Genomic DNA, 14,261 nt, shown 5'->3' with positions numbered 1-14,261 from the left:
TGTTGTGACCCAACTATAAAATTATTTTCGTTGCTACTTCATAACTGTAATGTTGCTACTGTTGTGAATTGTAATGTAAATATCTGATATGCAGGATGGTCTTAGGCGACCCCTGTGAAAGGGTCGTTTGACTGCCAAAGGGGTCATGACCCACAGGTTGAGAACTGCTGCCCTAGAGTTGAAAGTTGCACAAAGTGGTTCATTCACTCTCCTTCTAAATGCAGAAACCGCCTCCCCTGATGTCCCTCACAAACATTCATTGAGGCTTTTAAACGTTTTAAGTGATTGCAGACTCACCATAAGGCAGCCTCCTCTTATGTATAATGAGTTTAAATTCTGTAGCTCTCTGACTTCAGCCTTGCTTCTCATCCCTCTTTTGTATGACAGCCCTTCAAATATTTGATGATAATTATCATGCCTCCTCTTCCCAAGAGATACTCAAAGGGATATATTACCTGAGGAATTCTTGTTTTCTACATTAAACATCCTCAACTTCTTCACTGAACTCACTAATTAAATGTTTATTGAGCAAGTACTAAATGCTGGGCCCTGGACATTCAGAATGCCCACAAGCTGTTCAGTGTTAGGGATGAAAGAGATAGACAAATAGATAGAACATGAATGCAGCTATAGCAGTTGTACTCGTCATGGGAGTCACTCTCTAGATCAGCAGTTCTCAACCTGTGGGTCGCGACCCCTTCAGGGGTCGCCTAAGACCATCGGAAAACACATATAATTACATATTGTTTTTGTGATTAATCACTATGCTATAATTATGTTCAATTTGTAACAATGAAATTGGGGGTCACCACAACATGAGGAACTGTATTAAAGGGTCTCAGCATTAGGAAGGTTGAGAACCATTGTTCTAGATGAATCCCAGTTTACCAATGTCACTGTTAAATCAAACTGGCCACCTCCCTGCTCCTAGCAGAGCTTACTGAACTATACATGTGGTCTGGCCACGGCGGATTACTAAGGAAAGAGCTTCTCCCTGAATCTGGACATTACACCTCTCTTATTGATGCCTCTGAATATTAACTTCAAAAGCTATGAAGGGCTGTTGACTGTTAATGTTTTTTATGCTAAAACTCCAGGAACTACGCCGCCCTGGAGTAGTCTTTTAAGGAGAACCTTATGAGAAAAAAAGAACACTGGCTCACCTTTCACAAAAATTAACTCAAATCTGATTTAAAAACAGCAACCTACCTGTAAAATGCAAACTACAAAACTTCTAGAAGAAAACATAAGGGAAATATGGGTGGCCTTTGATTTGGTGATGATTTTTTTTAGATAGAACACCAAAAACAGCCATAAAAAAAATCATAAGTTGGACTTAATAATTGATTGTTCTGCACTGTTAAGAAATGAAAAGCCACCGAAACTGGTTTGGCTCAGTGGATAGAGCGTCGGCCTGCGGACTGAAAGGTCCCAGATTCGATTCCGGTCAAGGGCATGTACCTGGGTTGTGGGCACTTCCCCAGTTGGGGATGTGCAGGAGGCAGCTGATTGATGTTTCTCTCTCATCAATGTTTCTAACTCTCTATCTCTCTCCCTTCCTCTCTGTAAAAAATCAATAAAATATATTTTTTTTTAAAAAAAAGAAAAAAATGAAAAGCCACAGACACATATTTGATGAAGGACTTAGATCTAAAATATACAAAGAATGGTTCATACTCACCAATAAGAAAGCAAGCAACCAATTAAAAATGGGCAAAATCTGGGAACGGACACTGCAACAAAGAAGTATGGGTAACAAATCGTCATATGAAAAGATGCTCAACATCACTTGTTAGTAGGGAAATGCAAATTAAAACAGATACCACTACACACCTGTTGGTATGGTTAAAATTTTAAAACTAGCAATCGTAAAATGTTGACAAGGTTGCAGAACAACAGGGACTCTCATTTATTGCTGGTGGAAATGCAAAATGATGCAGGCACTTTGGGAGACTGGTAGTTTCTTGTATAGCTAACCAGTCTTACTGTGCAGCTTGCCACTTGCGCTCTGCTCTTAGGTGTTTATCTGAGTGAGTTTTTAAAGTGTCCACACCAAAATCTGCACACAGATGTTCATAGCAGCCTCATTAATAATCAGCAAAAATTAGAAGCAACCAAAATGTCCTTCAGTAGCTGAATGGTTACATAAGAAATGGCATACTCATACCATTGGAATACTAATTCGGCAGAGAGAGAAAAAATAGCTACCAGGCCAGGAGATGACCTGGATGAATCTTAATGGCATGTTGCTAAGTGAAAGAAGCCAGAGAACGCTGCACACTGTACAATTCCATTTATATCACATCCTAGTAAAGGTTAAACTGTAAAGATTACTAGTATAAACAGATTCATGGTTGCCATAACTTCAAGGTCAGGGAGGGTGGAAGAGGTGAAGCCCAGGGAACTTTTTGGAGCAGTGAAACTAGTCCAAAGATCTATGACATTATACATTTGTCAGCACCTACTTGTAAGGCACAAAGGTTAGACCTCAATATATGCAAATTTAAAAATTCAATTAGGATATCCTGGGATCCCAGGATGGAAAAGAGACAGTGATAAAATAAACTAACTCTATTGCAAATGTGTTGAATGACGTCACTGAGAAAGATGGAGGAAAATGTTTTGATCTGAGTGGAATCTGTAAAAATAAAGGAAAAGGGAATTGTGCTTAAGCACTATACTCTAGCTAATAAAGTGTTTTCCCATGGGTTAACAATTCAGAAACCATTACACATGGACACGGGAACTGAACAATTAAGTAAAGGGATGGTGGTTGGTGGGAGCCGAGTTTCTCACTGTTGAAATGAGAGGCTGGAGACAAGCAAGTGGAGGCTAGAATGATCCCTGTGCTGATGAATTAGAGTTGGAGACATTAGTGTGAACTTGGCTTTAGCTTAATATAGGTAGAGCCAGTTACATATAGAAATAGGTTTAGATATATGTATATGCATGGGTTGCTTTCCTATTGTTGAGTATATACACATCTATTCCCTTGGTTTTTGTTAGTGAGAAAGCCTAGAAGCAATGATACCCCAGTAGCAACGAGCACACCTAGTGCCCAAATCTTGCTCTCTAATCCCCAGTAAAATGATCCAGGACTCCTTTTAGAAGCGGTTGCTACCAGGACAGGGACAGGAATTATAAAAGATAAGCTTGGAGCATCTTATGGTGACAGAAATTATGAAAGTACTTAAAGCGCGGGCGTGCCCATACACACACACATACACACACACACACACACACACACACACACACACACACACACCGGCTGGTGTAGTTCAGTGGCTGAGCATCAACCCAGGAACCAAAAGGCCACTGGTTCCATTCCCGCTCAGGGCACATGATCCCCTGTGGGGGACATGCAGGAGGCAGCTGATGTTTCTCTCTCTATCCCTCTCCCTTCCTCTCTCTCTAAAAAGTCAGTAATGGACAGTACAGGTATGATGTGGAGTCCAGGATCTGAGTTGAAGTTCCACCTCTGCCCCCTGCTTGCCCTCTGCCCCACTGGCTTCCCTTTTCCCATTTGCGCAGTGAGCATGAGTCTAGTCCCTGCGCTGGCCCCCTCGCTGGGTTCTTAGGGGGATTCGGTGTGGGTGTTAACATGAAAGCGCTTTGTAAACGAAAAGCACTGTGACAGTAAGTGGGGCTGGCGTCGCTCCTAGCTGGCGTGGTGCTTCTTGCTCCCATGCGTTTCTCTGCAGTTTCCCTTCTCCAGAACATGAGCATTTTCCAAAAGAAACATTCTTTTCCTTCTACAGAGTAAAAAATGTTAGATTGGGTTTTTTATTTAATTCCTTTTGTTGCCGAAACCAGTTTGGCTCAGTGGATAGAGCGTCGGCCTGCGGACTGAGGGGTCCCGGGTTCGATTCCGGTCAAGGGCATGTACCTCGGTTGCGGGCACATCCCCAGTGGGAGATGTGCAGGAGGCAGCTGATCGATGTTTCTCTCCCATCGATGTTTCTAACTCTCTGTCTCTCTCCCTTCCTCTCTGTAAAAAATCAATAAAACATATTTTTTTAAAAAAATAATTCCTTTTGTTTTAGATTAAGCGCCTTGCATATATTAAGGGTGACTTTGAAAGGCACAGTTGGCCAGTTCATTACAGTAGTGTTTTCCCTCCTTTCTTTGCTTTCTTGCTTCTGATATTGTTTATTACTTACATAAGGCCACTCGAATACTCGGTGCCTTACGTCAGAATGTGAGGCAGGCAGAACCCGGGGAAAGGAGCACCTGCCCCCTGGGACATGCGCCTGGAGAGGGAGTGGTGTACGCCAGGCTGGGAGGAAGGGCCTCGCTGTCATAGGAGTGGGGGAGGTGTGCACTGTGCTTCCTACATGAGCCTTTTGCTTCTCTCACTTACTCCTTTTTGTTTTGTATGTTTGGCTCGTCTCTCTCACATAAGTTCAATCCATAGGCTACCCCTGGAACCCAACATTCTAGCATCCTCGGGTCTTCCTGAAGCCAAAAGCTGAAAGGTTCCAAATTGGGACTCAGTCAGTCCGAGTCAATATACAGTTTCAACGCCAAATGAAAGAATACCCACAGCATTTCAGTTTCACTTCGGAGCCTCAGTGCAGTTTTGTAGTTGACACTATAACAACTGTAGATAGGTGACAGAAAGGTTAGTGAACACTAGTATAAGCTGGTAGATTCAGTACCTTCATCTTCGATATAACCATCACTCATGAAAACAATAGGATAAAGCTAGTATGTGATACACATATTAGCATGCCCCTTGTCTGGTTCTCTTGTATCAGTAGCTATTTCTCTAAATCTGAAATGTTAGTTATTCTTGCTATATATCAGAAATAGCAAAAGAGATACTAAATGCTCATAGTCTCAAATGACCAAGGCACAGAAAGATCAAAATTGAACCCCTAAATCTCAGTTGAAAATCAACCTGCCTCTTTTCCTTAAGCGTTGGAGGCTAATATCTTAAACTATCATTCAGAATTCCTTTTTTTAAAGATTTTTTTATTGATTTTTAGAGAGAGAGGAAGAGAGAGGGGGAGAGAGAGAAACATCGATGGGGGAGCAACCATCTATTGACTGCCCCCCATCAGGGATTGAACCTGAAACCCAGGCATATGCCCTGACCATGAATCAAACTGGCAATCATTTGGTGCACAGGACAACACTCAGCCAACTGAGCCACATGAGCCAGGGCAGTATTCCTTTTAATATTTAAAATAACCTGCTCCTATGAATGCATAAACTACCTCACTGCTTAGAAGAAATTGTGTGAAATATTCATGTGAACGTTAAGAATGAATTCAATATGACTACCTAAGTTATAGGAGCATTATAGCAGACTCTGACTTCAGGTACTCTTATAGATAGCATTATGGTAGGAATCTGCTTTTTACTGACTATATTCACAGAAGATCCTTATCCAGACCAAGAACTCTGGAGTAATGGAACTCCTCTCCTTTGAAAATGTGAGACTGAACAAAATGGACAAATTCAAAACACACATGTTACGTGCTCCATGTCTAAAAGATGTTTTCAAAAGGATCTGGATGCCAGTGTCTTTAATTCAGAATTTTCTTCACAATTTGGAAACAAAATGCATCATAATGTTAATTAAAGGAATTTTAAATACTTTGAATTTAACAAAGAGAAAGGTGACTTCATGGCTGCTTCACTACTCGAAATAATAGTTTGGGATCTTTCTAGAGAATAATGAGAATTTTTTTAATTCATTATTTTAAAAAATAAACTACTATTAAATAATCTTGAAAACTTTATATCCTTGTGAAGTTTTCTTGTGAATTGTTTACATTTCTTTCCTTCTCCCCTCACCCCTTTTGTGAATTATTTCTTTTGTAATATGTAAATTGGCATAAATCTAGTTAAAGGTTTCAGTTCTGTGTATTTCCTTTTGCTGTTCTGTGTGAATACAATATAATTTTCAACTTTGTAGCAAACATAAAATATATATATTTTTACAACATAATCCTCATAGCTATACTCAAAACCACCTATTATTTTTAAGTATTTGAGAACATATAATTTATTTAAACTGCTCCAAATGCTTTTGAAAAGCTTAACCTTAAGAGCAGTTTTACTCATGTATAAAAATATAGATATTGCCCTAGCCAGTTTGGCTTAGTGAATAGAGCGTCAGCCTGCAGACTGAAGGGTCCCAGGTTCAATTCCGGCCAAGAGCACATGCTCGGGTTGTGGGTTCGATCCCCAATAGGGGGCGTGCAAGAGGCAGCCGATCAATGATTCTCTCTCATCATTGATGTTTCTCTCTCTCTCCCTCTCTGTTCCTCTCTGAAATCAATAAAGAAATATATCTAAAATATATATAGATAGATATTCTTGCATGAATGTCAAAGTAATAAAGGATATATTAGCAAAAGAAAAAAATACATTATTTTTAGCAAGACCTAGAATAGGTTATGTGTTTGTAGCACTAGGTCCCATGTTCCTGATGATCAGTTATAGACTTTCTGAATCTAAAATGCTAGACTGACATATAACTTGTTCCTATGACAATTTCAACTTGAGAAGACATGCGGATGTTTGAAATCTTGCAAGATTTGTTTTTTTTCCGAAGGGTAATAGTATTTTCTTTCCAAAGCAGGCAGATTATCCTAAATCAGGATATCACAGTTTCGCTCTCCATTGGTTTTTCAAGGCAAGCTTTTCTAAGTTGTGAGAAGTGCGCTTTTCATTTAAGTAGATCATACTGTAGCTTCTAGTTAATCTTTGAGACTAGAATAGTATATTTTAAAAATGTGCCTCCTTGTTAAATAGACACCGTGACAGTGTTTGCACAGTGTATCGTTAACCTCCCGTGGAAGGTTAAGCGGCTGCTTCTGTATTTGTCTGTTGCTGTGAGGAATGACTGGCAGTGTTGCACCCACCTACCGGGGAATGGGGGGAGCTCAGACTTGCACCTGTGGGATTAGGTGTAGCAGCAGGAAGCAAGAGCATTTACAGCATATAATTAACAAGGATTTTTTCCCCCTTTTTTAAAACAGCATGTTCACCGCACTAGGTGAGCTAGTGATTAACAGTTGAAAAAAAAGTTGCTGGTGTCTGCACCCCTACTTACACTCCTTCACTCACCGGTGCATTCTATTACTTTTGTAGCAGTCAGAGGAACTCACCTCGCCACCCTTCATTTCCTTCACTATGTATTGATTCCTTTGTGCTCATGGGGAATTTTTCTAGTTGGTGTGTGTGTGTGTGTGTGTGTGTGTGTGCGCGCGCGCGCGCGCGCACCCTTTTAGTGCAGTTTTGTTAGCCAAATTCTGTTTTCTGAATCAAATTAGAAGTAACTTAGGGACTCCTATTTGATTTAGAAGTGACTGCCCTAATGTTTATTAGGTGGGAAAGTTAATGCATAGTGATTTGTGGGCTCTCAGAGGTTCAAATGGGAGCGTGAAAAAAGCATTTACTCTCTCTAAGTGGTATTTAGTACCGAGTGTGCTTGCTGGGTGGCTTTTAATGGTGATTTCCTCATCTTCATTAGGAAAACTATAATTTAATTGCCAATATAGAAAGGATTCCTAAACATAGCTCTCTAGAATAAAACCTTCTTGATACAAACTCATCCACATGCACAGCCGTTCACGTCTCACAGCTGCTCCTTCGCTCAGGTCGGTGGGCAAGTTTGGTGGGCAGCCACTGGCGCCAGAATTGGTAGCGATAGTCTGTCTCCGGGATATTGTCATGTGCTTTCTTTTCATTTACACCCAAAAAAGACAAAAACTTAACGGAATGTGTTCAGTTTGTTGTTGTTGTTGTTGTTGTTGTTGTTGTTTTTCAACTCAACTTCATTTCCTAACAAGATAGCATGTAATTATGGGATTAGATGCAGTGACTTCCAAAGTATGTAAATCTTGCTGCCATAAAACAGTCTTTGCACGAAGGAGCCACTGAACCAGCGATAATGTCTTCTATCCAAACACATTTGTCCTATAAGTAGAAACTGTTTAAAAGGAAAATTACATCTTTTCAACAGTTTATCAGCGATAATTACCCTTCATACAGCAAAGGAAGGAGAAAGTGTTTTAAAGAACTATAATTCTAATTGGCAAATGTCACCAGCTGTTGCAGCTACTCTTACTTGTGTGTATTCTTTTAATGAATATATCTCATGCCACAAGCCACATGAAAATATATTCACTAGGTGTGAAGTTCCCATATGTCAAAGTTTCAAGACTAGGTAAACAGCTCAAAGAGAAAGAAAAAAAATAATAATGCTAATGAGGAGTGTAAGAATTCTAGGTTTGTTTTCCAGGCAAGTTGATCTTAATTTGCCAAAAGGGGAGAAAATGTAATTTCAGAAAGAAAAACACAGAAACACTTACTTTGTTGAAATAAACTTTTAAGTTAGCTTTACCTCACACTCTCAACCAGAGATTCTCATTTCCTTAGAAAGTTGTAGAATTTTCTCAGCTCACAGATGTCTGTATTACATGCCTGGGGTTTGCCAAAGAGAACAGCATTACATTTTCTCTTGGGCCTAAGCTATAAATGGTTAGTTTTAGATGACAGAAGATAAACTCTTCCTGGACAGTGTTTCATACTGTCTAATGTTATCTTGAAAGTGATCAAGGAGATAAAAAAATACCTTAGAGTCTATGGCAAGTGTTTAAAGCCATTATTCTCAGTCCTCATGGCTATGACTTAGTTTCCAGTGAGCCTGGTGGTCAAGTGGTTGACTAGGTTCAACTTCCAAGCATACTCTTCCTTTGAAAGACAGAAATGAAAATGGGGTTGGTAGGGGGAAATGGTGGAGAAGGCAAGCTTCCTGTGTGTATATATTCTTGAACTGCTACTTTTGGGGCTGTGCCCAGCCCCCTCAGTATCATATCCAGCATAGCATTTTGTTCTCGGCACCTGCCTGCAACTCCAACACTGAGCTAATGTGTTATTATGTATAGAAAATTGTTCTCATCTCATTTTCATTCTACAGGGGGGTGTGTTCTGAATTTTCTCCTTTTTGGTATCTTGACAAAGTTTGAGGGCATGGACAGAAACACTTATGGATAAGTTGTCCTCACATATTTATTGGTAGTCAGTAATCTTTCTATGAATCACCCTGCCTCTTCATTGGAAAAACTGATATATAAACACCTGCACTCCACAGAAGAAAGCAACCTAGGTTTTGCTTGATTGTCCTTTAGTTATTTCAACTTTTAAACATTGCTTATGAGAATGATGCAGGAAAATAGAGAAGGAATGAGTTTGGTAACTTGCCGCCAATATGCTTGGAATATATTACCTACATTGTCAATAGAAGCTCTTGAAGGAAAGACATTTATATAGCTGTTTCAAATTATAACTGAAAACTAATGTTATTATATCAGGGTTATGTTTGAATGGATCCTTGAATTTGTGTGGTGTATATTTCCCTTTAGGCTAATAGAAAAGCAGTAAAAACTTGTGATGCTCATTACCAAGAAATAACTTTGTTACCAAAAAATCAAAATTTTATTAATGAGATATGCTCATTGCCTGTAATGTGCCCTGGTTAAGAGAGAGGGAATTTTATCATTGTATATAATATATGCTCCCCCCCCCAAAAAAAAATTAAGTGATAAGAACTTTCCTTCATTTAAGGAGAAGGCACTACCAACCATCCTAACATCACTCAGATGTATACCTTGAGTTGTTTTCCCACAGCATGTGCCTCATTTAACTACTAATGTTTAATAAGTTAAAACCTTATTAAATATTACTTAATAGTTAAATCATCTATATCTTCTCTCACCTACTTTCCTTGCAGTACTTCCTTTTGCAAAATGAGTTTGTTTATAGAGGTCACTAGAGGCCCGATGCACAAAATTCATGCAAGAGTAGGCCTTCCTTCCCCTGGCTGCCAGCACCAGCTTTCCTCTGGCACCTGGGACCTGGGCTTCCCTTGCAGCCCTGGCTTCATCTGGAAGGTCTAAGTAGCATATTACACTTTTATTATTATAGATAAGTGCATTCTGTGGATATGAAATGATGCAAGACTAACTTATTTGGCATCAATTCTATAATTTTGTTATTACTAATGCCATATTCTAATTGAATCAGTAAATCAATATAGATTATGACTCAACCCCAGGGGTGGATCATACAAATAAACATTTTTATTAACTGTTCAGCTATGTGAAACTCAAGGAAGAACTGAAGCCTGGAAGGAAAACTCTTGAGGGGCCTTCAGGTTTTGTCCCTTCCTCGTACTGATTTTATAGCAAGAAGGAATCATATTAACTGCCCTATCTCCTCTAACACCAAGTGTTGGATAACTTTGGAAAGTTATCTAATCCACACCTTTGGATCTTTATCAATACTCTTATCACATTTCTATTTTTTTTTAATTTATTGCTTAAAGTATTACAAAGGGTATTACATATGTGTCCATTTTATCCCCCCGCCCTAGACAGTCCTACTCTTATCACATTTCTAAAATAAAATAAAACCTTGAGATAGTGTCGATAAATGAAAATGAATAGAAGCAATGGATAAACTCAAAATTATGCTTTATGTTTCATTTTGAATACATTAAATGTTTTTTGCCCAGTACCTTCCTAGTAAGGTTTTATTCAGGTTATTAAGAAAATTTATTTTGTATTCCTTAAGTACCCATAGTGATTGAGGAAGGCAACCAAGGAAAGCTAACATATTTATTTTTAATAGATGTGGATAAGTCTCCTAAAGATGATGGGAAGCAAATTGTATATGAAATTAGGAAATGATTGCATGTGGGAATTTTTTGAAAAAGTTATTCATTTGTCCTGCTTGGCATATTGACCTTTTAAGATAGCCTTTTAAGAAGAGGAGGGAGGGAGGGAGAGAGAGAGAGAGAGAGAGAGAGAGAGAGAGAGAGAGAGAGAGAGAGAGAAGAGAAGAGAAGAGAGAGAAGCAATAAACATTGATCGGTTTCCTTCCATATGTGCCTGGCTGGGGATAGAACCCACAACCTAGGTATGTGCCCTGACAGGGAATCAAACCCCCAGCCTTTTTGATGTACTGGATGATGTTCTCACCAAAGACTCAAGATAGACGTTTTAAAAATATATATCTAGTATACAACCACATATTTCTCATCATTTTAGTAATGATGAATAATTACAACCTCAAGTTATAGACATCAGTGATAAACTTTTATTTACTTTAATTGTGGAGTTTACTGAAGGTGGTCACTGTTCATTTGGGCTTGAGCATATTTTTCTGGAGCAGTTTTTGAAATGATTAGTGAATGATTTCCAGGGTTGTGATTAAATATTTTTGCAATTGAGGTCTGATATTATTTTCTTTGCCATGCTTTTCCCTCACCACAGAAACCAGGAATGGATCTGGCAGACACCTACATTATGTTTGTTCGGCAGAATCAGGATATTCTTCGAGAAAAGGTCAATGAAGAAATGTATATAGAAAAGTTGTTTGATGTAAGTAACTACTCTGCAAGGTGTGCTGGCATTACAGATGCTCTGAAGGGGAAAGTTGCCTTTTGATGTGTTGGCAAAGCAGATTATATATATATATATATTATGATTTCAGAGAAGAAGGGAGAGGGAGAGAGATAGAAACATCAATGATGAAAGAGAATCATTGATCGACTGCCTCCTGCATACCCCACACTGGGGATCAAGCCTGCAACCTGGGCATGTGCCCTGACCAGGAATCAAACTGTGACCTCCTGGTTCATAGGTCAATGCTCAACCACTGAGCCATGCTGGCTGGGCTAGACTTTCCTTTTTTGATCCTTTTTCTTCCATGCAGCTAATATCATTGACAATTTTAATTCTTTGCTGATGAAAACCTTAATTGGCTTCTCTTTGCACATGAAAACTGTCACTGTTAGAATGAGAGTCTCAAAACCCTTCTGAAGTGAATTTTAACAAGCGAGATGATCATCAGTTTACCGCTGTGTCCAGCGTCATTTCACTGGCCTCTGCAGCGGTCCATAAACAGGATCCGATTGTAATGGATGTGGGCCTGCCCTAAAAGTTGTTTTAAATCAGTGAAATACTCTTCAGTCAAACAAAGAAATAAGCTGCAGTGAAGGCAGATACCTGCCGCTGCTGTTGTTGAACGTTTTGACCTTGACGTACAGTGCTGATGTGTGCTAACGGGTATAATAGTGCAGCTTTGTCAGCAGGAAGGTCTTCACTGACACACAACAGCTCCTAGAAATGGGGGATTGGGATTTTATTTTTTTAAAATATACTGTTATTGATTTCAGAGAGGAAGGAAGAGGGAGAGAGAGTTAGAAACATCAATGATGAGAGAGAATCATTGATTGGCTGCCTCCTGCACGCGGATCAAGCCTGCAACTTGGGCATGTGCCCTTGACCAGCATCAAACCAAAGACCCTTCAGTCCACAGGCCTACACTCTATCCACTGAGCCAAACCGACTAGGGAGGGGACTGGGACTTTAAATCTCATGATCCTGGAGCCATTTCTTAAATATCTGTAAAGGAGACTAAGAGAGCAGTCCATTTCAGTAACAATGTTGTCATTCATCTGTAATTATTCACAGTCAATCCAAAGGAAATGCTACTTTGCTTGTGACATAACTGTCTGTTTGCCACAAGGCTTATTCTGAAACGTAAGATTCTCTTTGAATTGTATTTATTTATGTACATCTCTGCATTTTAGAAATGCTTTTCTGGCAGTTTCATTTAATTATGCGAGCTACGGCAAATGTTTTCATAACAGCAATTCACGGGCTTCGTGGTGACACGTCAGCTGTGGCACTTACAGAAGGTCCTGCTACGTCATCGTCCCCGCCCTGTTCTGCCCTGTCAGGGTCTCTGTTTGTCAGATTGGGTGGTCACAACGAGTCTTCTCTTTCGTGCTTTATGTGTCTAGCCTGTACCCAGGCTGTTTTACAATAAAAGTATCATCTGTTTTAATAAGCTAAGTGTTAATATGTGTGAAAAGAATGATTTCCTAAAAGCTTTGATGCCCTGCAGGGGTAGAAAAATTGTCATCCATCCAGCTGGCTCTTTTACAAAATACTGAAACCATATTAGCAACTTCTGCTTCCATTTGGTCTTGCTTTGAATTTACAAGCATATGCTTCACTTCCTAGTTCTCTTACTTTTTTTTTTTTTTTTTTTTTTGCTTATGTGGTAATTTTCAAAAATGTGAAACAGAAGAGGAAAGTTGAATTACTGTTATTCCCTTTATGTTCCTTTAGTCTAGCTAAAGCACATAGTCTGTGGTGAAGAAGGGTAGTCATCCTGGAAATAGGCCATTGTAGGCGTGTGTGTGTGTGTGTGTGTGTGTGTGTGTGTTCTTAGCATCTTCAATTTGTTGTCTTGGTGACCTATTTATTGCAAAGCTTGCTATCACTTCATAACTTTATAGAGGTAGAATTCTTTCTCTATAATGATATTCCCCACTTCAATTCCACTTTATTCGCCAAACTTCTTTTGAAGACTGTGTTAACAATAACAAATGAAACTAACTAAAGTGGACACAAGAAAGCCAACATTAAAATGATGTGCTATTTACTTGTCCCAGCTATAGATGGTTTCCTTTCAGTGCCTAAACACCTGACCTGGCTGTGGGTTTGCTTCTGAAAGGAGCCCTTGACAAGCAATCATTCTGGTTTGGGTTGGGAAGGTTCTGCCATTTTGCAAACACCCCGTAGAACATTGGACTTGTTATTTGTAAAATAGTTAAATGTCCTTAAACGTTCTAATATTTTTAAGTTTCACATTTTTATTATTATAATTAAAAAATAAAGTAGACTCTAATTCTATTGGTATGTCATCAAGAATAACATGTATAAGGGGGTACTAAGAGCCCCTAATTAGCCAAGACTGAATTCGCCTCAATTGCAGTTAGTAAATGAGAGGTTATCAAGTATGTGTTGAAAGGTAGTGTAAAATGTGTATCTTAAGCAACAGATCATTACTGAGAAACATTATATAATTATTGGAAATCCACGTGGCTGGAGCTTAAAATAATATTGTTCAGTGTTAAGAAACAGTTGAAAATAATGACCCTGTAAATACTGTTAGCAACATTAGTCTATTACAGATAAAAGATTGAAGAGAACAATTTTATTCAGGCATCATGACAAACTTTTTATATTCTAATTAAAGTACCTTCTGAGTACAAAAGGAAATTAATCCTCTTAACACACCCACGTGTGCACGTGCACGCATGCGCGCACACGCACATGCACACACACACACACTCACACACCAAATCCTGAGATGTTAAAACTAATAGTATCCTTTGAAGATCAAAAAAAAGTTAATAATATGCCCTAACTGGTTTGGCTCAGTGGATA

The 14,261-nt window shown here is 39.0% G+C and overlaps 1 protein-coding gene across 3 annotated transcripts in view; it reads left to right on the top strand.

Moving 5' to 3' along the window:
- CADPS2 (calcium dependent secretion activator 2) overlaps window positions 1-14,261 on the top strand; it is a 480,839-nt gene that overhangs the window by 441,296 nt on the left and 25,282 nt on the right. For all 3 annotated transcript variants that reach the window (XM_081101756.1, XM_081101755.1, XM_081101754.1), the window contains one exon: window positions 11,292-11,399. In XM_081101756.1, coding sequence (XP_080957882.1) covers window positions 11,292-11,399 — 108 coding nt within the window. The remainder of the gene's footprint in view (window positions 1-11,291; window positions 11,400-14,261) is intronic.

Source organism: Myotis nattereri (assembly GCF_964212035.1).
Source record: "Myotis nattereri genome assembly, chromosome: 11".
Classification (NCBI taxonomy): Eukaryota; Metazoa; Chordata; class Mammalia; order Chiroptera; family Vespertilionidae; genus Myotis; species Myotis nattereri.
The sequence above is the reverse complement of the archived record's forward strand: the minus strand, read 5'-3'. Positions and strand labels throughout refer to the sequence as shown.